General features: G+C 36.0%; 1 protein-coding gene across 3 annotated transcripts in view; it reads left to right on the plus strand.

Annotated features, from left to right (window-relative positions):
• LOC107098368 (cGMP-dependent protein kinase 1) overlaps window positions 1-25,941 on the plus strand; it is a 111,168-nt gene extending 85,227 nt beyond the window's left edge. For 2 of the 3 annotated variants that reach the window (XM_015396135.1, XM_015396052.1), the window contains exons 7-18: window positions 2,720-2,814; window positions 13,635-13,700; window positions 15,327-15,401; window positions 21,654-21,750; window positions 21,869-22,008; window positions 22,510-22,599; window positions 22,814-22,955; window positions 23,349-23,512; window positions 24,296-24,418; window positions 24,495-24,557; window positions 24,641-24,707; window positions 24,849-25,941. In XM_015396135.1, coding sequence (XP_015251621.1) covers window positions 2,720-2,814; window positions 13,635-13,700; window positions 15,327-15,401; window positions 21,654-21,750; window positions 21,869-22,008; window positions 22,510-22,599; window positions 22,814-22,955; window positions 23,349-23,512; window positions 24,296-24,418; window positions 24,495-24,557; window positions 24,641-24,707; window positions 24,849-24,947 — 1,221 coding nt within the window. In that variant the 3' untranslated portion in view covers window positions 24,948-25,941. Of the gene's footprint in view, window positions 1-2,719; window positions 2,815-12,972; window positions 13,469-13,634; window positions 13,701-15,326; window positions 15,402-21,653; window positions 21,751-21,868; window positions 22,009-22,509; window positions 22,600-22,813; window positions 22,956-23,348; window positions 23,513-24,295; window positions 24,419-24,494; window positions 24,558-24,640; window positions 24,708-24,848 lie in introns of those variants that run through there. The other variant, XM_015396213.1, reaches the window with a different exon arrangement.
• The last annotated feature ends 250 nt before the right edge of the window (window positions 25,942-26,191 follow it).

Raw genomic sequence — 26,191 nt, forward strand, 5'->3', positions numbered from 1 at the left:
CCATCCATCCATCCATCCATCCATCCATCCATCCATCCATCCATCCATCCATCCATCCATCTTCTCCCACTTATTACATGGGGATGGTGTCTGTCTTCAGCAGTCTATTGGCGAGAGGCAGGATACACCCTGGACAGGTCGCCAGCCTGTTTTAAGTAACCAACCACAATTTATTTAGCCACACATCCCACTATCCTTACCTGATGATAGAACATTGTGCCAAGAATTGCTATGCAGGCAGTTTTAAGCGCTTTCCTTGATGATGATTAAACAAATAGTGGCGAGAAAGGCTAGTTTCAATGATTGTCTGAAACCTTAGTTCACCACAAATATACACCTGAAAGTGAGCATGCACAGAAACATATCACCAGAATGATTGACAGTTAGGAGGATCACTTATTTTGATGATCCACATCCTCCACTATAACCCTTAATAACAACAAAAATGAAAATTGTACAAATTTCTAATTCATTATGTCCAAGTTTCAAACTAACTTCAAATTCTTGCTTACTTATTTCAGTTTGATGAAGACAGGTTTATGTTTATAGAAAAAAAAGAGAGAAAAAAAAAGAAATTGTTTATGAAAGAAAATGACAAAGATTAGGTTTCCATTGATTTCACAAACTAAAATAAACAAACTGGGCGTAATGCAGATTCTGTCAGTGATGTGCTCTTGTATGCTTCTGGTGGAGTCCAATATCCTGCACAGAAACTGTACATGAGATTTTACGATACATCATAACAAGAAGGCTCGCCAGCACTAACAAAAATTTGTCCTGAATCACTCCCTCTTGTCTTATACCATCTTTAAAGGGTAAAGTTTACAAACCCTGCCCTCCTTATAGCACCTTCCATAGCTGGTGGTATAGATAGGGTCAGCATGTTTAACAATTTGCAATCTCCAGAACACACAGGTAGCTTAGTAATTGGCATATTACTTTGTGCACATATTATTACAATATTATCTTGGGTCAACAGCTCTCCAACATTGCCTCCATGTTCATTTGACAATAGCACAGAAAAAGAGTTCTATAGCAAAACCAACGGATCTAAATCTTTAGTAAGTTTAACATTTTTTGCAGCATCATAGCTCTCAGTTGTCAATATAACTACCTAATTAAAAGAGCCACAGCTGCATATGAATTTTAGTTTGAACCAAGAGTCACATCAATTTCCCATATTAAAATGTGACTCACCTTGTGTTATGCAAATGTTCTCTCTTTACAAATCCAGATTTAAGAACCTTTGTATGATAAATACTCCAAGCTTTAAAACTGCATTGATTCAGCAAACGGATATTTGACTTATATGTCAAAAGCAACAATTGTTTTTAAATAGTTCTAGATAGTCAGAGTTAGGGAAAATGTATAACAAATACTCATCATACAAAAATAACACCTGTCCAAAATTATACAAAATAGCGCAATTTTCTTAGTCCTTCGTCTCGCTAGGAACACACAATACAAACAGTGCACTTACCAGAAGACTCATAATTACAAACAACAGGGAATGTGATGTAAAAAAAAAAAACAAAAACAAGAAAACAACACTATAATTCTTTTTTTAAATTCCTTATTTCTTTATCTTTTTTTTTTAACTATTCTGAACAATGTTGAACATGCTGATTAATTTCTGGCAAGAAAGAAAACAGTGTGACGGAGGCTTAAGTAGCACTTCATTTAAACGTCCATTTCACCTGGCTCTTTATGTTACCTTTGAAGAAATTGCGTCTTCTTTTCATTGAGAATAATGAAACTCTTAGCCATCTTTAGCCAGCATCTTCACGAGACCTTTTTTCTTTTGTTGTGGTGATGTGAACTGTTCACACTAAAAACCCAAGTGTTTCCTTAAAATGCATCCACAGCTGTGGTTTCATATAGAATAAATGTACATTAACCTCTCAAAAGCTTGCAAATCCATAACTTCCTCATCTGGGCTTCCCTGAATTATTCTAAGCGATTATTCATAGTATACATTTATAATTCTGAAATAAAACAAGTAGAAGGAAACAAAATATATTTTTCTCTTGTTACTCTGTTTTTTTTTTAGCAACTACAAATATTTTTAGTATTCCCAACTGACCTAACACACAAAGCCAGAAACAGGTGTTTTTAAAGAAGATGTTTTGTCTCTATAACCATCTGACACAATTGTGTAACACACTATTTCGTCACACTTTTCATGTCCTCTACCTTCTCTCTTTGCATTTTCTCTGTAGCGACAGTATTCTACACGATCACGGGTAATTAGGCTGTCACTCAGCGGTTCACTGCATTCCGGCACGCTGTCGCTGGATTTATGCTGCTACAGCTAATGGATCAAGTTGAGAGCCCTCATTAGGCGAAACAGTCGTCTCCACCCGCTTCCTTAAAAATATACTCAAGTGCCAATTCTGTGATTTGTAAAGTCGTTGGTTCACAGGAGAGTTCCATCTCATATCTGCCATCAAGCTTATAAAGTTGTCAGCAGTGCCTCTCATTTCCTGCACTGCAAAGATAAATACCTGCTTGTGACAGAATATGCTGAAAGTTATGTTCCTTTTCTTGGTGATCAAGACTTTTTTTTGTATTATAGTATATAATTATATTTTTCATACTTTATTAAAATGTCCTCCTTTCGTTCCACGATATCTTTGAATCTGTCATTTTTTTCCCCATCTTTTCCTCTTACACCCTGCTTACCTTTACCTCTTTCCCTCTCGTTCTCCTCTTTTTGCAGGTTAATGTGACCAGGGAAGAGCTGCCCAATGGGGAGCCTGTCTACCTCCGCAGCCTTGGAAAAGGCGACTGGTTTGGAGAGAAAGCACTGCAAGGGTACAGTTGTTCCTAATAACTCTTCCGCTCTTCCTTTATAATTGCAGTTGTAGATTTTGTCAGATATATCACTTGAATGAACAGTTAATATATTTTCTCTCAGAATCAGCTGTTTCTAGATTCATATTGGCATCTAAAGACGCCAGGTATAGCAGCTGACTACAAGAAATGATTTAAAAGTTTGAAGATGTGGGCAAAGAACTTACATCTTTGACTAGTTCTTATTATCATGGCTCTTTATTATTAGCAAGAACTTTGGAAGTTATATACTTTCCAGGATTTTAGTTATTGCTGACTACTTTCACATCTTGCTTCCTGCTTCTTGAGAGAAAAGGTAAAGGGGCTCGTTTGATTTCCTCTGCTCTCCTCTCTGTCACTAAAATGAACTTTTTTCCTTCTTTGTGTCTTCTGTAAACCAATCTGTGAAGTAGAGATGCATTAAGAATGCCTGGGGTGGACTATGCTCCCTGAGTTGCAGCAGAAAGTCCTTTTGAGAATGGAGTCTATCTGAGAATCCAACGTCATATTCCACATCATATTGAGAAATAAATTAAATAATTGAATAAACTTGTTTCCCAGTTTGACACAGGCCTAGTGGGTATTACAGAGAGAATAGGAGTGCATAGCTACTTTTAGAAGTTGGACTATCATTCCTGCTGACCTTTATGTGCGTTCTGTTTCTAGGCCTCTAAAATATATTAACACGTTACCACCATGTGTAAGGGATGCCTTTTTTTTTTACCAGCCACTGATAGGTCCAAGTTAACATTGCCAATTTGTGTTTAACAACAGTATAGTATTCATTGGAAACCATATGCATAACCATTATATAACTATTTATGATAATGAACATAAAAAAAGAAGAAATATTCTATCATATCAGATTTTGGATATTCATTTTGTGCTGATAAACAAAAAGTGATTCCCCAATTGGGTCATCTTACTTTCACGATTTCATATAGTAGATATATTTGATCCAAAGAAATTAATTATCCTCTTTCCTGAAATTAAATTGACTCAGTTTCCTTATATTTGGCATAAATCATTTGAAAAAAAAAGTTTGCAAACGCATGTACAAAAAGACAAAATCTGCAATTAAATTGATTTAATTTGGTGAAGGGTAAAAATTACCAGCATCCGGCTGGGAACAGACATTGAACAATTATTGCTATCATCACATATCTCTCTACTTCTAAAGAACAAATACATGTTTAACCTCAGCTTTAAGTATTGATTCTCCTAATAAGAAATTGTTGTGTCAATTTTTAATGCCATTTGCAGCACATTAACCAGAGCTTAGGTGCATCACTGCTCCTGCACAACCAAGAAAGTAAAAACTGTTGTGAAGTCAAAATAGCAAATTAGCTGTAGTGGTTTCACTGATGAAGCTATGTATCTACTTTTGGTCAATGACTGAAGCTGTTGCCAATAAGCTTTAGTTGGAGTTATGATGTGAGATGTAGGTACATGGAGGAGAGGAGAGGTGGAAACCCCAGAATATATTGTGTCCATTGACAGATGTCAGGACAGATGCTTTGATTTATATATATATTTTTTTTTATCTTAACAAGTTAATTAAAAGTTAGGAGCAGAAGACCTCTGGAGTCATTGCCTAAAGTGCTGAGCTAACGTCTATAAACAGGATCATTACATAAACCCCCAAAGTACCTGGAGTGTTCTGGAATGTAATGTATCATCCGATGCCCCATTGTTCTCATAAACAAACCACAGACTGTCCATTAGCTGTCCTCTGATATTCTCTAGGTTGGGCAAAACTAGTCATTCAAGACTCTAGGACCTCAGGCAATAGAGGACCCGACCTATAATCATTCTTTCCAGTGATGGATGGATACTTTAGGACTAATGATGGTAAAGTGTTTGAAGCAGGATGGGACATCACTCAGCTGCAAACATTTCTCTTTGCCAGAAATAGAGTCAGGTCTTTTTTTTTTTTTTTAGACAGGAAGACTCATTCTGGATTCCTTCCTGTTTTTCTTTTTTTGTTTTTTTTTTTTTGTTTTGTGTGTGTGTGCAAAAGACCTAACTTACTTTACATCCTTTTAATATATGATACATGTTTACTGAGATTAGGGTAAACTAGTGTGTGTTGCCTTCTGCTGTTAGTTTGGCAGAACTGAGGGGTGGAAATGTTTGTTTTAGCATTTTTAATGTCAATTTTTTTATTAGTAGGCCTCAGGCGTTGGGATTTTATTTTGTTAAATCTCTGTTTTTGTGAAATTGAATACTTTTCTAAATGTTTTTGTGTTGCACCTTTTTTTTAAGCTTAAAGAGTTTGAAGCCTTTGAGTATAGTTTTTCTATTCGATAATATCTAGCTTAAATGTTCTTATGTTTTCATAAGCACTCTGCTTTATTAATTGCTGGATATATCTGGAAAATCCCTATAATTCAAAGGACTGATATCACCAAACTGGAGTGAGATTTGGTTTGAGTTCAATAAAAACAGATATTTTTCCCTTTTGCTTTGTAAAAGATGAGCGCAAATAACAACCTCAAAACACTCATTAGTGCTTTCTAATGGTGCACAATCTGGTCTAAGAATGATGTAACAGCTTATAGCCCTTACAGCCTACATGAGACTTTGAGATACAATGTGTTGTGTTTTAGGGATTAGCCTAAAGATCTGTTGATCAAAGAACAACATTTACTTTTTTTCTAAATCTTTGACTTGCCTCTACAGGTTTCAGTGAGTTCTGGTTTATACCAAAGAGTTATAATTATAAACTTTTTTTCTAACCTTCCTGCAGTGTGAGTCACTTTTTTCAGTGTAGGAATCAAGGCCAAGTCACGCTGTGTGTTTGTAAGAATTTGTGAAAGAGTGTAGCAGTCATTTTAAAAGAAAAATAAAATCCTTATAAAGTTGACCTATTTGTACTGAGAAGTAAGATTGTTTAATTTCCAAGTAAGAAGTAAAAGGAGAAGACAACCTGTATTTGGAATTCCTTTATGTAAAGTTGGAGGTCTTTTAGCACTCCGTCTCTTTTAAGCAGTGGACAGACAATCAGCTACTCTCTAAACTCAAAAACTGGAGAGTGGTCCATGATTTAGCAACATCTCAGCCAGTAGGTGTCGGGCGCTACTGGCTGATGAGCTAGAATTCGCTCAAGTGTGACTTCTGATCCTCATCCAAGCTCTGATTTCTGCTTTTCTGACCTAATTCTCAAAGACATTACTGAAAATAGCTAACTTTGAATCATCCTCCATCAATAATACCATCAATGCCAAGGGATGCAGTTAGTGTGACGTAAACAAACTAAAGCACTTTGCATGTACGCTTACTAACACCAAACATTTTTTTTCCTCCCATTCATACCATTAAGAGCTTGTTTCATGTTGCACATCAGTTTCTCAGAACACCTCTGTTGTGTTCATATTGAAGCCAGGTTGTTTGTGCTACTAACAAAATTTAGATTTCTATAAAATTTTATTGAGAATATATTACGATTGAATTGAATGAATCCTTCCTTTTTGGTGAAAAAAAATTAAAAGAAGAGCACATTCTGTCTCATAGCTAAAAGTATAATTAACAACAGATTACCATTATGTGCATAGTGTCTAATTTGTAATTTTTTCACCTATTTTATCTGTTTAACAAAGAGAAACTCACAGGAGCAAGTCATCCGTTACGTCTGTGTCTGATACTCCAATGTGTTTTCATTTGAAGATAAATTATATTTAGAGATCTCTTCTTTTTCTTTTTTTCTCACTTCCTTTTTTACTGCTCGAGCCTTCTAACAACAAAAGCATCTTCATGCCGTCCTTGACTAGTGTAATTTATTTTCTCTCTCATTATGTATTGGCAAAGAACATTTCCATGAAATGTTTCACCATTACTGCTATCAATAAAGGGTGGCATGGTGTATTTGTAAACAGAAAATGCATAAATTATTTCTATTTAAACCATACCTTTCAACCCCACCTCTGTCAACTGTATCTGTTAAGACCTCTGGACATGAATTAACATTTGGTTTGTGTTAATACCTAGAAGCCAAGAGTGCAACATGGTGTTAAAAATAATAATTTTCAATGACCATCCTTCATGAGTAGTGTTTTTCAGCAAATTTATAGGTGTTGATATTGCCTCTAGGTTTTAACACTTTAACCTGTGTAGAGGCAGAATATATTGCCAAGTTTATTATCTGTAACTAGTCAAGCAGAGAAGAATGATATGCCCTCCTGCATATAACCCACATTATGAAAATATATGGATATGTCGCCCTCTGGTGGACAGTAAATGTAAGACTTGTATCAAACCAGGCTTCAAACTGCACATCTTTAAAACACAAAAAACTTAAGCCAAAACTGAAGTAGGATTATGTTGGGAGAGATTATCCAATTTATATGCTGCTACAAACTAACAATATTTAGTTTTATAAGGGGTCCTCTAGCTACAACTAATGAGCTGACAACAGCTGGAGTTAAACAGATGGCTTGACTTTCCCCATATGCTGAAAACTAATGACTGTAGGATGAGAAGGCTGGTTATTAGAGTGTGTACAAGTAGTAGGATTCACTATCTGGGGCAAGTGGGAGTAACATGATCACAATAAAAATTTTATATTATTGAATTACTGAAACTGATTTAAAAAAGAGCCTAATAGTATAAAACGTACAAGGCACACAGATGGAAAGATTGACAAAATCGCGGAGAATCTCTCCAAAATCAACACGGAGGAACTGATTGAAAATGAACATCAGATGGCTGCAATCAGCAAATGAAATCAGGTGAGAGGGAAGAAAGGATAGCAAGACGAATTAGAGGAAGGTGGAGTAAGGAACACAAATAGGCAAAATCGAAGAAAGAAAACAACAAATTAAAGCAGGACAATCTAAACTGACCACGCCAAAAATTTAAGTTAACAAGTTAACTTAAAAAAGTAACTAGTTAGAGTTAGTGGTTACTTTTGCCAAAAATGTGCTCATTGGAAGTAACTAGCAGTTAGCCAAAGTAACTATGCAATTAAGTTTCGTTCTGAAATGTAAAAGAATTTGAAAAGATTTCTTGTTTTTGGAATGGTAAATACAGCTAGAGGATCAGTTATGGAATATAAGGTGTTTGTTATTAATTAATGAATTAAATAATGAATTGAAACCTAATCTGCACTATTTGGTGTGTGTGGTTTGACAAGTAAGTAGCAATATAATGTTGTCGGTGTTATGTATTTATAATAAAAAAAAAAAGATGTTTTCGAACTTTATATATTTGCACATTGACCGCCTTCAATTGGCTATAGAATAGGTATGAAGCGGAAAAATAATGCTTTTCAAGCAATTTGATAAAAATGAAATATACTTTGCAATTGAATTAAATGGGGTTACACTATTCCAGAAAAAAACCCTAGCAGGATATGATCCCAGGATTTTTTTGTCAGAAAACATAAACCATGCAAGTGAAATCATTATAGCCCTGAGACAGTAAAGGATGTCTTGATCAAAGGCAGCAACTGTCAGTCAGTGTTAAGATGGTATGCGTAGCTTCTTTAAATTACAGCTTCCAACCTATGTCAATAAAGCCTTTGATCCTGTGCATAATGAGCAAATCACAGAAACATTTAGCCTTCAGTGAGCGCTCTTTCTATAGGAATACTCTCATTGAATCAATGGCTCTCCGTCATCATCTCTCCTCTGTATTCATGGCATGCTGAAGCTTTTAATGTTGCTGTCACATGCGCTTTCAGCAGGAAACTGTAGTTCTTATCTATACACATAAAGTAACAAGTAACAAATCTGTTTAAAGCACAGTAATGGCAAACACATTATTGACTTTTACAATAAGTTACAGTGCTAGTTACTGGCAAAGTAATGCAGTTACTGTACACTGATCTCAAATACATTTAGGTTATTGCTGTTTTAAAGTACATTTAATATTTGTTTTCACATTATGTAATCTATTTCGTGTATACACCAATCCCTCTTGCAGCAGAAAACATACACATCATAATGCAGCCACTTTTGTACTTTATTGTTAAGAAGTTTTCAGGTTTGCAATTGTTTCTTCTTTAGTAGTAGCTTTATTTATGCCTAATATGACCAAATGCACTGATTTTAAGTTAAATAAACTATAGGGCACAATAAAGGACAGAAGTTTTTTTTGTAAATGCAGTCTTGTTTTCTTGCTTTGTTTTTAAGTAAATAGTTGGGGGGAAAGCATCTGTCATAATTCTAGTATTCAACAAATGCAGGAAGCTGATGATTTAATATCAGTGTAAAGGATTTGTCATTATATTGTGTATGTTAATATCTACTTTTTAGTTCATTATTGAATAAGTAAAGTAAATAGTATAGATTAGTTACATATTTTATTTTAATCATAATTATTTTCCGTGGTAGCAAATTTTTCCATTTGCTTCTTTAGAGCAAATTGAAACATACCATGTACGACTGGAATTTTATACCATACCAATAAAAAAAACTGTTTAATACAGAAATACAGTCTAAATACATAGGAGATTTAATATCTGGCTTATCACTATGCATCTCTTATTTAATAAATGTGATTGTGATGTACCACATGTGTAAAGTCTAACTAACAAAAGCAAAAAAATAATAAACTATCGTCTTTAACTGCCAACGTTTCAACGCATCCTAAGAGCTCCCCTTAATGAAGGAAATCATAGAACTTGTATATAAAGTGCCTTTTCTATCCGAACATCGTTGAAGTTGTGATCATCTTATTGTGGTAAACGTTGTTTTGTTGTGGAGTGTCTTGGTTGAGAGAAGCTTATTCAACCGAACCTTTGTAAGATAAGCGTGTCTCGAACATTTAAATGCTGGAGATGCTGTCCGTCTTTGCAAAAGGCTTTTGATCAGAGGGCTCTTCCAAAGGGTCATCCTGGTAATTGGCTGTTAACTGTATGTGTTGTCTCCCTCATAATAGCCCCTATTCATCAGATGTTTTCTTTGATCTGCGAGAACAACAAATTTACAAATCAAAGTCTGCTCTCCTCCTTTAAGTAGTTAAACTTTCATGCTAGTGTGGGATGCGTATATTCAATTGCACACTCTCTCCTGAGAATTTCTATGTATATCCCTGAATGGACATCACTAAATATACAGTACGTACGTCCCAATAGATGCACGTTCCAGGAAATGAAATGCTTTTAGACTGATGTGCTGTTTTGAAATAACTTACAGCTTATGTAATGGTTCATGCTTTCTGTCAGGGAGAAGAGTGAGGTTTTGGCTGCAGAATGGGTTTGACGGCACTTCAATCAGTTTTTGCTCTCAACTCATCCACTGAGTGAATACTGGCTCTGTCTGCTGATCTTAATGACTGAAACGCAATGTCAGATTACCGCCAGACCAACAATAGCAATGTTATTCATTATCACCCGTAGCCAGGGTGAAACACTGGTATTGTGCCTCTGTCCGCTATACTATTATTTTTTGGATACATAAATTCATACCTCAGGGTTGAATAAACCTGAAACTTAAGAAAGCTAAACAGATATAAATTCCTTCTTAAAATGTATAGATTCTGGTCTTGTGAGGTGGTTATGATTAAAAATTCAAATCACAATAAATATTTAACTGTTTTTGAATGCTTGACCAACCTAAAATGAAAGAAATTGAAAATCAGAAGGAAAGAATGTAAAGTTTCATTTTGTCATATCTGATCAGTTGATGTTCATCTATATTTTGTTGCTTCTCAGAGGAACAGTTTTGCAGAATTTTGGCTTAAATCAATATCACAAATTGCAGAGATCGTTTTAGCTGCTCTGCCAATTTTGCTTTTTTTTAATGAAAAAACCTGCTAATAGAATGTATTGCATTGGACAATAGGACAGCTTTAGACTGAATCTATTTTTTTTTTCAGCAGTAAGGATGTGCATGCACAATTTGCTTCTTGCACAAAATGCATTTCTTAAACATGGAAGCACAGCTGTACAGGATGATGTTTTTCTTTTCACCTTATTCCATCTTATAAATCACAGTCCTAACTTCTTCTTTCTACTCTTAACAAAACCGTTTTATTTTCATTCCTGCTTTATGTATCTGTCCGTTACTCTTGGATGTTAAACATTCTTATTATACCACATACCAAATATTTAAGAGTGCTGAAGACATTTGTTTACTTAGCTGTTCTTTGCAGAAGTTAAATACCTTTTTCCCACTACATACCATTGCAGCATAATAACACATACCTGAAGCTTTACTAAGACTGTATTAGAATTACACTTAAAACCCTCTTTTAAATTTATGAAGAGGATTATCTTTGTGTTGCTGGAATCTGATTAAAGATTGCAGCATTTTAACCAACTTTTAGCAAAGTTACTTTACATTTTTTTCTTTATTAATTCATTTTTGCAGTATGAATTTAAAATGCTCTATTATTAATAATAATAATAATACATTTTATTTAACAGTGCCTTTCTGGACACTCAAGGTCACTTTACAGAAAATAAAAATGAAAATACAAAAAATACAAATACAGGAACATAAAAACAGTTATACATAGGGACAAGAGCAGTGTATTCACAAATAAGCGAGCTGGAACAGATTCAATGAATGTGGAAAAGTAAAGAATAAAAAGTAAAGCTATTATAAGGTTGTCTGACCTTTGAATTTACATATGGTGTATAGATTCTAGAAAAAAATCAACAACTTCTTTTTTGCTTTAATCCCAGCTCAACCTTCACCCTACAGCTTTTGCGCGTACATTATTTTTACAACCCTTTTTTCAGGACACCAGATCACTGTCCAATTATCATGTTTATCACAACCATGCGTGGAAATTCACACCACAAGCTCCTGTTTGACTCTAAAGGGCATTTCAGATACAGCACACAGCTGTTTTTAATGTTCTGGGTTCTTGTGCAACTGTGTTCGTCACCTTCCCAGTTCATTTCAATGAACAGGTCTAAAGCCACTGAGGTTGACTTAGACTCAGTAGTGCCCAAATGAATCACAGTGACAGATATTGTTTCAGGATTATATTTCATAAAGAACTTTGTCAGCATCAGTGCCAGGGCGATCCAGAGTTGTTTTCCTCAGCTACATTTGAGCAGCAGGGGACAGGTGTAAAAAAAGAAAAAAATCTTGCAGTAATATGAACCTCTTATAGTCTCCTCGGGATGCTTCATGCTCACATGAACACAATTTTAGGATAGTCCCATGTGCTACGTTGGTTTGCTTTATCACGTTTTAGTTTTTGAAAACAATAATTTGCATAACCAGTCGTGGATGGAATTGTTGGTCATTTTTACAAGTGTGAACGCGTTTTACCTACATATTGTTTTATCTACAATGTGGAGGAAGTATTTTGTAAAATATCCTTCATGTGGGGACTTGCAGGTACATATGTGGACATTCAATTGGTCCCCATATGGTAAAGTTCTGTCCTGTGAGTTAGGGTAAGGCCGTATAAAATGAATGAATGTCAATGAAATTTCCCCATATGCATGAAAACACAGCTGGGTGTGTGTGTTTGTATGTGTGTGTGGAGGTGAAAGGAGGAAATGCGTGGAATTTTGATCACTTTATTTCAGTTCCTGCATGAATACCTCAAAAGGCATGAGCCATATTTTGTCTCAGAAATGCAGGTAAGACATCTTAAGTGCTAAAAAAAAAAAAAAAAAAAAAAAAGCCCTTTCATTTAGCACTGGATCTTATTATGTAAATTAGAAACCCAGTTCAACCTGTGGCTTAAAGTGGGATTGAACTATATAAGAGAGGTTAGAAAACTCACATTCTGTATAGAGTTTCTTTTGAATAGAATTTCTTCTGTGATTTATTTGGTTGTAGCTTTTTTCTAGAGATGTTAATAGTGTTTGGAGACCCGGGCTCAGCAGAGTATTGTGTTAGGAGCCTGGATGCAGGTCACAGAAGCTTATCAGAGGTGAATACACCAGAGTAGCCAGTGTGCTAGCTGACCTGTCTCAGTGGTACACTGTTGATGTATCCTTTACCCCTGACAAAGACTGGCAACCCCCCCCATGTCGGTTCTTCACCGTCATCCTCACATTTCAGAATCTGTTCCCCTCACCAGCTGTGACCTTTTTTCAGTGGGGTCAGCAGAAAGTGTGAGCTAGAATTGGTGTGTTTGAGAGCACACAAGGAATGGGTTGGGTGGTGGTGGGGGAGTCTGTGCCTGTGTGTTTGGACAGGGGAAAGTGGAGGCAGTGGAGACGGCATGAAGAGGGATTGTCGCCTTGGTTCATTGAAATAGGTCGCTCTATCTCTGGGAGTTCACAGCTCACACAGACAGTGATTGTCAGATAGTGGTGGCACTTCAGCTGAATTGAATTTGCTCCCGCTGAATCAGGAACATATGTTTGGGTTTTGGATTTGCTGCCCATTTAGGACATCAAATCATCCCTTGAACTTTATTTTTAACCTTTTCTTAAAAAAGAAGATACTATTGTGGTTTATGAAAGATTTTCTAAATTTCCTCTCTTTTTATATTCCTACGCTTTATAGCAGAGCTGACTCCTCTTAACCTGGACGATTTTTGATGAAAGAGCACAGAGGTTTCTTCTGCCGGAAATGGTGTTCCTACCCATTGTTTTTACTCTAAGTTTGAGCTTTTTTTCACTGTGAAAGATGGATTCTTGGAATACGGATTCAGAAGATTCATGTGACTGGGGCGACTCTTCTGAAGAAGAAGATGAAATCAGTGTCACATACGATAAAGAGTAATGCCCCTCCTGCGAGGATGTGTGTTGATTGTCGGAAATTATTCTTTTACTGACCACCAGTTAGCTTAGATAAACATTATTTAACTATATAGTAAATTGACTTGCTGTTTGAAATGCTGGTTCAAAAATGCTAAATTTTCTTCCTGTATTTTATTTTCTTTAGGGAGGACATCAGAACAGCCAGTGTCCTTGCAGCAGAAGCAGTCACCTGTTTGGTTATCGATCGAGAGTGAGTAATAATCCTTATTCTCTTTTGCACTGTTGGTTAGCTTATTAATTCTGCTTCATTCTTCCACTAAGGTCACTGTCCTGCGTAGAGACCCCCTCTATACCTGTATTTATAACAATACTATCGAGATGTCATTGTTTTGTATTTGAAAGTTAAAAAAAAGGAAAGCAAAATTCTTACATTTTAAGAGAGATTTTTTAAAATACATTGCCAGTTTAATTAAATGATCTCTTTAAGTTCAAAAACTGAAAGTCGTACAGACTTATATATACATATATATACATATATATATATATATATATATATATATATATATATATATATATATATGTGTGTGTGTGTTATTTTTAGTCTTATTTCTCCTACACATAAAAACAAATTTATTTTTTTTTACATTTATTTTCTTTAAGTAAAAGCAGAGTAAGTTGGTGTGGTCCATCTGGCCTCTGAACACAGGTGCATAGTAAGAGAGTCATCCAGCATGAGTGATTACTGCTGCCTGTCACACAAGCAGCACAGCTTTCACAGCTCACAAAGCCAGACTAATGCCTGTGTCACCCAGCTAGGCCGGTTTTGGTGCAGGATAATTGTTTTTCAATCTTTGTTATTCTGCACGCTTTTATTCATTTTCAGCACACCCATGGATGCTTTAAAATGAAAGCAGCACAGCTTAAGTGTTAGACAAGGATAACAGCTGTAGAAAAGAGAGACATAATAAAGACAAGTAGCAGGGAACCGCTGACTCCCTGCACGTTGTACCTTCATCAGCTCGACACTGAAACAACATTTTCTTTTAGACTCATAGGGTTCTGTCTTAACAGGAGAAGATTCCAACGTCTGGTTATTTTTATTGACGGCTCAAACAGGTTTTTTTTTTTTTATTCCTCCATTAGATGCTATTTTACAGTGATCTTAAATGATGATCTGAAGAAAAAGAAAAAAACACCAGTGATACTGGACTGTACATAACGCATATCTTTTTGAAGTTGCAAGTCTTTCGGATTTTATTACAGAGGAAATAATTTTTTCTATGTACTAAGTTAAAACTCCTGCTGTGTTTATTGTTATAACATATTGAAATAATACCGTCTCATTTCTTATAGTCGTATTACATATTTATTCTTAATAAACAGGATAAAATGACAAACTACTAGAATCTTAAACCTCATGATAATTTCTATAATGTCAGTAGTTTTTCATGTCATTCGGAACCATAGGGTTTATTTAAATTTAAGATTTAATCTGTCAAAAATCTATGTGCTCTTTATTGTTTTATCTTGAGCTTCCCACTGACTTACCATCTGCAGTCCCTTTTTTTCTTACCTCCTTGGCACAGATAAGCCTCCTCTGCTGTGATTCTTTTAGAAGATTGTCACTAAAAGCAGGCTGATGAATTTTTAATAGTAACTGGCAGTGCTTTTTTACAGCAGTGTAATCATTCACTGCTATTGGATAGCTAGTAGTATACAAACTCTACCTTACTGTTCCCTGTTGCCTGAAACTATAGAAATATTATGTGCAGTTAAAGGGAATTTTGCTTAATAATTAAGCTTGAATAGATTGTGACAGTGTCAGATATTCATAAAGTTTTGTCAATTATTTAACAATTTCCTATTAATTTTTTAGTTCATTCAAGCACTTGATTGGAGGTTTAGAGGATGTTTCCAATAAAGGCCATGAGGATGCTGACGCCAAAGCCAAGTAAGTGAAATATCAGAAATTGATATTAGAAAAATGTATACTGTATGACATTATTCACCAATAAGCTGTTTGTGTCACACTGCTGTTAATGTCTTTCGTGTGTTTATTTCAAATCTAAGTTTCATTTAATAAAGACTCTCTAAGGATTTCAAACTAAGGTTGACCTTTTTATGATTGTGCTTCTCGCCATGTTGAGTAACAATACAAGGGATTTAAAAAAAACAGGATATATTTCTTTAAGTTATTATGTATTTATTTTTATTGTAGAACCAAGATAAGCTTTAACTGCAACAATAATGAAAATGATCGAAGCCCTACTCAGCAAGCAACCGAAATATTTACCTAAATGCTTGTAACTGTATTATTATCTGTTTGCATTTAATTATGATTTTCATCTAAATTTTTGTAACAATGTCTTAGATTTTATCAGCTTTGATCCTGTTAATAGCTAGTCAAGATATTTTAAGACATACTTTTCTAATGTTTAGGGATTTTAGAAATCAAACCACTTTACTCTGTTTAATTTAATCTCTAAATCAGATTAGAAATTTCCAGGAGAATTCTGCCTGACACCAAAATACATTTTTGATGGAATTTTGATGTATTGGCTAGACACTAAATGCCACTCACGGACAAAATGTTACTGCCCCTCGTTAAATAAAAGAAAAGGATGGTCATGGAAAAATTTAATCTGACTAGAATATTAAATAAAAGACAAACATTGCTCTTATACTATGCTTAAACAGTATCACTTTAAAATATTAACCCATGAAAACATACCCTGGGATGGACTGGCAACCTGTCCAGGGTGTACCCAGCTGGAGATAGGCACCAGCACCCCCACTTGGGATTAAGCGTGCTTGAAAATGGATGGATCGATGAACCCATGAAACAAGGCCTGGACAAAAATTATGTTACTCTGAAATTAATAATTTGTTGCTCAACCTTTAGACTCAATCACTGTAAACAAACAACTATTCCTTTAATTCAGTGGTCTCCAACCCTGGTCCTCAAGATCTACTGTCCTACAGATTTTAGATGCATCCCTGCTTCAACACAGCTGAATCAAATGATTGATTACCTTTTCAAGCCATTCATTTGATTCAGCTGTGTTGAAGCAGGGATGCATCTAAAATCTGTAGGACAGTAGATCTTGAGGACCAGGGTTGGAGACCACTGCTTTAATTGTAAAGGAAACTTTTGCACCTCAGCGGGTATTCTGGTCCACTGCTCAACTGAATAAACTGCTCAAGGTTTGAAGCCTGCCTTTTCCAGATGACATGTTTCAGCTCCTTCCAAAGAAGCTTGATAACATTTAGCCCAGGGTTCATAGAGGGCCACTTCAAAATATTTCAATGTTTTCTTCTTAGTCATCCTTGGGAGTTTTTAGCTATGTGATTTGGATCATTATCCTGTTAAAGACACATGTTCTTCAACTGAGACTCAACTTTTCGACACTGAGCGGCACATTTCTCTTTAGAATCCCTACACCAGGGGTCCTCAAGTCCAGTCCTAAAAAGCTACCATCCTGTAACACAAATCCGATTTTTTCCAATGCGACCCAGGCCACTTGGCTGTGTGGTCTTGTATTCGATATGAATCTGATCTTTTCAAATGCGACCTGTGTCTGAACAGCCAGGTTGCAATAATCCGACCTGAATGCCATTAATACCCAACAATGGTCACTATTCTGGGTCTTGCTATGAAGAAGCGGCAAGAAAAACAACAACCGTGGCGGACAAGGATGTGAAGATCAGTATTTATGTTTAACTATCTTTAAAAGATGGTGTTTTTATGTTTGGGAAAGATCGCTAGATGCGCTCTGGCACTAGCATCCATTTTTACTTCCATAAACACAAACAATGCTGGCCTGTGATGTCATGGCATCCTCTACTGCGCATGCAGGACACTTTTGTCGTATGCCTGCAGTTCACACAGGAGATCACATAAAAGTTGCATATATTTGTAAATGTGAACAGCAATTCAAAAATTTCACAAAAAAATCGGAATTGAGCATCAAGGCCTGCAGTGTAAACAAATCCTTAGATGCAGCTCTTCTCTAACACACCTGAATCGAAAGACTCAATCCCCTCATTTAGCCCAGCAGAGGCATGGTAACGAGCCAATCATTTGATTCAGGTGTGTTAAAAATGGGGTGCATCCAAATGTTGCAGGAGAGTAGCTCTTGAGGTCTGAACTTAAGCACCCTACCTTAGAGGGTCTTGAGCTGTCATTGTACCGAGATTCAAGACACCCTGTGGCAGATGAAGTGAAGCAACACCACTCACATTATGCTATGGGAATAATTAGGGGTTCAGAGTGAGTGAAGTGGTGTTAGCTAAACAAAGTGAGTAGAAAATAATAGAGTTAGTTGCTGGATTAGATGTATGAGAGGGCAGAGGTTGATCTTCTGTTTCACAGCACGTTTTGCCCTGAGATTAGTTGTAAGAGAATTAGAGCACATTTTCTTCTTCTGAGGCCTAGTTGTCATTTCGGTAAAGCAAAATACTCAGGAGGCATTTCTAAAATATGGATAATAAAGGTTGAATACAGATATACTTAACAGAAACCTTGTATTGCACTTTCCTGACCCAATTTTTCCCATCCCTCACTCTTTATGGGAGCAAGCTTGTTTCAATGCAAATCAATACCATACCGTTCTTTGAAATGATTTGTATTATGAGTTTTCTTACAGAAGCACACCCTGAAATAGAATCAGTTGCTCCCTCTCCTCCCTCAGATCTGTCACATCAAAGCAGGTTTTACCCTGATTAAGGCTGTTCTCCCCACCACGTGCCGTCTCACGTCTTGCTGGCGCTCCCTCCCCAGCAGTGCGCATTTGTGTCTTTGTGAGGCTGCCCGATTCTAGGTCCCACAGTGAAGGAAACTACCTCTAATTGGTCACAGAGAATCGGCACATTTCAGCAGTACTGTACATCTGCTTTCTGTGAGGGTGACAAGTCTTTTTTTCAAAGAATACCTCCCTGCTGTGTGCTCCATGCTGATACTGTTTTTGATTGAACTCATTCTGCTTTTAGTGTGAGAAGCTATGTGTTCACAAAGTAAAGGAAGACTGTATGATGTTATTTCTACATGCACAAAAACTGGTTTATCTTGGCAAGGGGAAAATCTGTGCATATTCTATGAAGCTATCACTTCTTTTGTTGGACTTTGTCAATGTTATATGATACACAAACTTTTTTTTTCTTTCTGAAATGAAATCATTAATTCAGAATTCTCATAAGTCCAATTAGGATCTCTGATAGGCTTTTATATTGAGCCTTGGCTAGTTTACATTACAAAATCTACATGACCAAAGCTACTCCTTAACAGGCTTGCAGCTGTTACTGCAGCACAGTTTGCTTCTACAAAGTAAAAACTGAGGGAGACTCAATGCATACACTAAACACACTTATTTGTATCATTGTATTAGTATTATTTGTATAATTTTCCCTACATTTCTCAATTATCGTATTCTTTGTGTTGGTCTATTGCATTAACTCCTAATTAAATCAGTTTGCTGTTGCAATGGGGCAGAGGAAGGTTTTTAAATACCTTTACACTGCATATGTGACACCAAATGACTCAGCGCTACCTCTGTTCATTCTAAAAACAGAGTTAAGTGAGCGGTATACACTTTGAAATAAAGCTGACATTTAAGCTTTAAGGTCTAGACTGCTTTCTTGCTGCTCTTTGTTCCACATAAGGGCTGGCCATAAAGACCAAGAGCAAAGTAACAGAGGATAATGGGCAACGCACACCAAAACACACACATTAAACATAAAAATCCTTTCACACACTTACCATGGGGGTTACATCATCTTTATGACCTCATCTATTCAGTGATACTGATTATCTCCCTCTTGGGTCCCACTTGACCTGTGATGAAACCTCTTTGTATTAAAGTCCTAGTAAGCAATTTTCCCAGTAACATTATTTAGTAATATGTAGTTTTAGCTGTGTGATAGTTGACTTTGTGCATCTAAATTACACCAAGCTTTGTGTTTGTGTTTTTTATTCTCTCTACTTCTCTAGATGTTTGTATAGATTTAAAGACAAAGTAAAATGTTAGATGGATCTGTGATTTCAGCAGAAGAAAACACATTTTTTTATGTTTTGAACCTATATCATGTCATAATTTTGCACTACAAACTCCAATGTGATATTGTTTTTCCCTTTTATGGTTTTATGGCCTTTTGTTTATAGACAGGCAGAGTGCAAGATTATCAATTAGTCAAATTCTGGGAAATAAAATACAGATACACAAAAACACCAGAAGATTTTTTTGTAAATACATTATTGTATTTATTTTCATGGTAAAGCTTTGAGTTTCCTTTTCTCTGCAATAAAAATTGTGTACTATCTGCTGCCATCTGCTGGACAAATAATGCAATTACTGATCATTTTAAATAATCTCTTGATTCCTAATTCCCTTTTAGCTTAAGGAACATACATTTTTTTTATTCAAAATACTTAAACCCAACCTAAGACCCCTTTTATTTTTTTCATGTTATATTCATATTTTAGGTAATAGATCCCTATAAAGTAGTGGATAGGTGAAACCAGAAGAAAATGTTATATGGTTTTACATCACTTTTACCATAAAGAAATCGTAAAAGGGATTCCAATTGTATTTATTTGATTTTACTATGTTTTAATTTATTTGATTTTTCTATGTTTTATGAAAGCTTAATAAGTATAAGGGATATAGTTTTTTTTTTTTTTTTTTTTACGAGGGCTTAATTTCTGAAATAATATCCAAATCTGAACATCTCAATAAGCCTATCCAACAAGTGTGACAAACATACTAATAACTTACACTTAGGCCCCATTTGGAGGAACCCGGTGTGAATATATCAGACAAACTTCTCTGTCAGATAAAGGTTTCTGTTCAGGCAAAGTGGCTGGAAAACTCACTACACTGAAAAACCTGCTCCAAGAGTAGAAAAGTTAAAAACCACCCCTTTGGCAGCGTTGTCTGGACAGACCTAACCCCTTAACTGCAAACTGGCATGTTGCTGCATGTGAGGCAACATAGCACTTGCTCTCACCTTAACATATATATGTTAAGACAAGCAAAAACAATGGCACACTTCAGGGTTGCAGCAGTGCTTTAGATGCTATTCAATAAAGTTTGAATTTTATAACATTGGATGGAGCTTTAAAATAATATGTCAACAAAGAAATTAACATTTGAGCTTATAACATGTTCAAAATAATTCAAAATTAATAAGACTTTACACTTATTTTTCTCTCCACTGAAATTACTATTTTGAATTGCACTACTATCTGGGAAACCCTAGATGGGGTTGGGGGGCTGGGGATAGAAGGATTACATAGGAATGTCATAGTGCCGACATAGACATAAATAAAACCTGAGTCTCCTGGTAACCTGGTATGTTTTCTGAGAAGCTTAATGTTTAGTAACCTGCCAATTTGAGCAACCACAATGTACAACATTTTTAAATACCTCCTTGTATTAAAGTTACTGTTAAGTAAACACTATAGTTACCTCTATTGCTCCATTAAGGATTTTCTTGAGTAATCCAAGGAAATCCTTCTAGTGGGTACTTTCAAAGCCCATCAAATACACTGCTGACGGATCTATATTTGTGGTAACAAAAAAAAAAAAAAAAAAAAAAGGAAACGACGCTGAAGCGATACTATGCTCTGAGTGACCCAGGAGGCCTGTTGAATCTCTGATCTGTTCTATGCTCACTGATCCAGAAACTGAGCTGATGATACTCTGTCCGGATCAAACAATAGCCCAAGAAGACAGCCTGCATTTGGGGGATAAGGCTCGGACACGTGGAAACAATCTCTCCTGGCAGCATGTTCGGGTCATCAGTGGCATATTTGATGTTCAGAGCATGAGCCAAAGCATGTCTCCAGTGCTAACTGAGAAGTGAGCGGCTTGTGCGACACATTTTTCAGCTAGCTCTTTCCTGTTGGGAATGGGGACAGGCTGGGGACACTTAGTCTGTGTTCAAATTGTTGAAGCGATTTGCCAGAGGACTAGAGTCAAACACATCCTGTTCATGTGTTAGTGATTATCCACTCCACATCCTTAATAACATCCTTGATAGATTACTGTGATTCTAATCCCCTAAGATTTGCAAACAAATGAGCTCAGAGGGAAACGGATATTTTTCCTCAGGTTGTTGAGAGAGGATTATATGTTCTTTCATCCTTCAACTCTTCTCTAAACCTGCTCCCATGTTTTCTTTTCTCCCTTTCTTTTTGGTTCAACAGGTATGAGGCAGAGAATGCATTTTTCTTCAGTCTCAACTTAGCTGACTTCAACATCATAGACACTCTGGGAGTTGGTGGCTTTGGACGCGTTGAGCTGGTATGAAACAGTAACATTAACATAAAGAATTAAGATCCATAATGATTATCTTTAAAGCTGTCGGGCAAGCTCTACAGATCCAAACACATAGACCATTATGCAATTCTTTTGGCCGCAGGTTCAGCTTAAGAGTGACGAGAACAAGACCTTTGCCATGAAGATCTTGAAGAAGCGACACATTGTTGACACAAGACAGCAGGAGCACATTCGATCTGAGAAGCTCATAATGCAAGAGGCCCACTCTGACTTCATTGTCAGGTAGATACCCTGAACGACCTTTTTAAAAGCAATGCAGAACATAAAATGCTCATGTTTTAATTATTTGTTAACTTGCAGACAGATATCCAATGGTTTGAGTATAAAGATTTTACTATTTTAACTCACAAAGCATGACTTTGCTATTGAGGTTTTCATTTGGTGAATGTCTAAATTAACTGCAGTTAGAATGATGCATCTGAAACATATAAGTAACCAAAGAAATCATGAAGTTAGGAATCGGTGCATCTCCATCTTCAGAATACTTTTCAAAGGAGTCGTGTCAGCAGAGCTGTGCGACCCATGGATGGTTCCATACCCACTTACTCCATATAATAAAACAGCTCTTTAAAACTTCAGGAAATGTTCTTTTATGCATTGATTTTAGGTTAAACTTTCACAACAGCAGTAAGCTTTTGCTATTCCCCAGTTAGATACTATTTCATGTTTCTGTATTTCTTAGCTGTTAGAGATAAACTGTATTGTGTTTGTTTGTTTTTCTAGACTGTATAGGACATTTAAAGACAGCAAATACCTCTACATGTTGATGGAAGCATGTTTAGGAGGCGAACTATGGACCATACTTCGAGACCGGTAGGACCTTTTACACCAGATCTAATTACGGTAGTTTGGTTGCATCATTGATGAATGAGACAGAATGAAATGCAATACAATTGTTTTTTCAAGGCCTTTGATTATTTCACTGTGCCACCGTGAAATTTGTCTGCAAACCCTTTTTTGATGCTGTCTGAGTAAAAATGTCTCAGGCTGATCAACATTAAGCTCTGTTTTTCTGTTGTGTATTTAGGGGATCTTTTGAGGACTCGACCACCAGGTTTTACACGGCTTGTGTGGTGGAAGCCTTTGCTTATCTGCATTCCAAAGGTATTATCTACAGAGACCTGAAACCAGAGAATCTTATATTGGACCACAGGGGTTATGCCAAACTGGTAAGGAATCAGTATGTAATACCTACCAATGATACAATTTCTCTTTTTATTTATTTGAGTAAATCATATCAAAAGTAAAAAATTAGATTTTCGTTTTTAAATTTAAAAAGAAATATGAACCCACCAGTAAAGGCTCTGCAAATTAAAGAATAATATATGATGAAATGTAGATTTCATTGATATGTAATGTTTCCACCACTTTTTCCTATCTCCTCATAAAGAAACTGCTTTATGAATTAAAACACCTAACTGGTTTCTTTCAGTATTTGAAAAACAGCAACACAGCTGCATTGTGGTATCTTGCAATAAATGTGTGATTTACTCAAATAATTTTTCACAGCACTTTAGATGTTAAAAGAATTGCAATTGACAGCGTTTTCCGTTTCTTATCAGGTGGACTTTGGCTTTGCCAAAAAGATCGGATTTGGAAAGAAGACCTGGACCTTCTGTGGGACACCGGAGTATGTAGCACCAGAGATCATTCTAAATAAAGGCCATGACATCTCAGCCGACTACTGGTCTCTTGGAATCCTCATGTTTGAGCTGTTGACCGGCAGGTACATAACAGCCTGGAGCTGTTTGTCTGTTCATAAAAAGAAAAGTCACCTATTTTGTAAAGCTAATAACAACTTTAGCTGATTTTGACTTCTCTTTAAAAACCTTAATTGAAATGTTGCAAAACACTCCAAGTACACAAGAGAGGAGTTGCTATGGAAAAATTAAATCAATATAGTTCAATACTTTCAACTCTCTGTAGCAACTTATATTAACAGCACGGTTAGTAAATTTGCATTATTGACTGCAAATAGTAGACTTCCTGTGTATTACCTAGATAATGCTTTTAAACCCCACACTGGGACATAAAATATGCACCATTTAGCCTTCTTTACACTGAAAGAAGTTTGCTGAGGGGTATTCAGGTTACCCAGACCTGGTGCCTTGTGAAAGAAGACTAATCGGGCAAACAAAAAATCTGCTCAACCCTCTCACCAGATAATATGTCTTTGTTTACCATTTCCTGGTGCAACATACAGAAATATTCAATTTTGGGATTGGATTATTACATCAAGCTAATAAAAACATAGATGATACAGAATTTAGGTTTAATAAAATGTAAGTTTAATACCTGCTTATATATTATTTTCAAAATGTGCTTTTGGTATGAAAAACAAGCCTTGTCTATTGCAATATTTAGGTTTACTGAATATTAATTACAATGCTGCATTTGTTAGAAATTATTAATTAAAACACTATTATTAATATTTGACAGATGCATCTCGAATTGTTTGTTTTGATACACACCTATTTGCCCAAAACTTATATTGGCCTCTTTTATATAGCCCTCCTTTCTCTGGCCCCGATCCAATGAAAACCTACAACATCATCCTGAGAGGCATTGATATGATTGAATTTCCAAAGAAAATCACCAAAAATGCTGCCAACCTTATCAAAAAGCTATGCAGGTAAGAGTCATTACTTCCAACCATTATTGTTTGTGCATTTTATTATTTGCTGAATCTTGCCATTTTTCCCCTTTAGGGATAATCCTTGTGAAAGACTTGGAAACTTAAAAAATGGTGTCAAAGATATCCAAAAGCACAAGTGAGCAAACTTCCATAGAGAACTTCCTGTTTTTGAGTTTTGTGTTTCTGTGTTATATTAACTTCTTGCTGTTATTCTTTCAGATGGTTTGAGGGCTTTAATTGGGAGGGTTTAAAAAAGGGGACATTAACACCTCCTATAATCCCTAATGTGAGTGAACTGCTGAAATTCATTCTCATTAAAGCATTTCTCTTAGTTGTGCTCACATTGTCCTCTCAAATAGCATCATATTCACAAAATACCTTGAGTGTGTTTTAAATTTTATTGTTATTTTCTATCTGTCCCATAAAGGTCACATCAGCAGTCGACACGAGTAACTTCGACAACTTCCCTGAGGACAATGAGGACCCGCCTCCCGACGACAACTCTGGCTGGGATGTCGACTTTTGAAATTTGCCTCTAGCCACTAAAAACCAAAAGCAACTTTTCTTTTGCCGGCTTTTATTGGCTTGGAAGCCATCTTTGAGGACCTCGGTGTTTGTTCAAATAATGCATTAAAAATGAAAGAGGAGATATGGAAATAGTGATGGATGGCAAACCCTCTGGGTCACCGATATGCCTTTTTTTCACTGTGGCTCTGGATAAAGCATTTATAATGGGACTGCTGTAGCACTTCCTCAGTGTTGTCTTTTACTCAATTATATAGGTAAAGAAAGCACAGGGATTCTTTGACATTAACATACGTACAGCATAAGCTGATACTGGAGCCAGTTTTTTCCCCTGTAACAGGGGAAGGTCGTTAGTGGATGTATAAATGTGTAATAACTTATGTAAGTTTGAAATCTAGGGATAATAGGACAATGGGAAACATGGAGGGTCGCTCAGAAATGGAGCAGTCTTCTAGTCGATTTTCTTTACAAAGTCTGTATCCCTGCAAATAAATCTATTTGCAGGGCTTTGGGATAGCTTACAATGTTAGTGCAATTGCTGCCTGTTTTTTTGACATGCAGCTACTTGTTACAATCTATGATACTTTCCACAGATGTACACACTCTAGTTTCCAGTGATCAAGTGCTCAAGACTAACTTGAATGTCAAAGATTCTCTTCTTATTTAGCATAGCTGCCTAGCACAATGCTATGTGTGGCACATAGTGTTTAAACATACAAGTTACATTGTCATACATGAACACAACCCTTAGAAATGAAATACATAGTGCACCTCCTATGAGATTTATATTCCTTGAAAAGCACAAAAAGTGTGCATCAGTGAAGAGATGTGACTCTAAGTGCCCCGCTTAAAGCTTGTTGATCACACACCTGCACATATGACAGCTTGGCTAGTATCTCCATGGAACAGTGTGTCATTATGCACTTAAGACCATTAACTGAAAAGTCTGTTTTACACCTCATTTTGAGTCAATCCTTTATTTTTGTTTTTTTCATCACAGCTACATTCTGTTTTTATTTTTTTTATTTTTTATTTTTTTTTGTCTTTTTCGGCCCTGTGGCCTGCCACCAAACCCAGATGTTTCCTGTATGCTCTTGTACAGCTCTGAAATAACTGTGAACCTGGTTTCAGTGTCTTTGGTGCTGTTGGTGAATTATGATCAGCGATGTTGAGATGATAGTCCTGGTTATTGTTTTGGTATTGTAATTTTCTATTTTTTTTTCTTTTTAGTGCCAGGTTATGTTG

The sequence above is a fragment of the Cyprinodon variegatus genome, unplaced genomic scaffold, assembly GCF_000732505.1.
Source record: "Cyprinodon variegatus isolate N-32 unplaced genomic scaffold, C_variegatus-1.0 Scaffold1, whole genome shotgun sequence".
Lineage (NCBI taxonomy): Eukaryota > Metazoa > Chordata > Actinopteri > Cyprinodontiformes > Cyprinodontidae > Cyprinodon > Cyprinodon variegatus.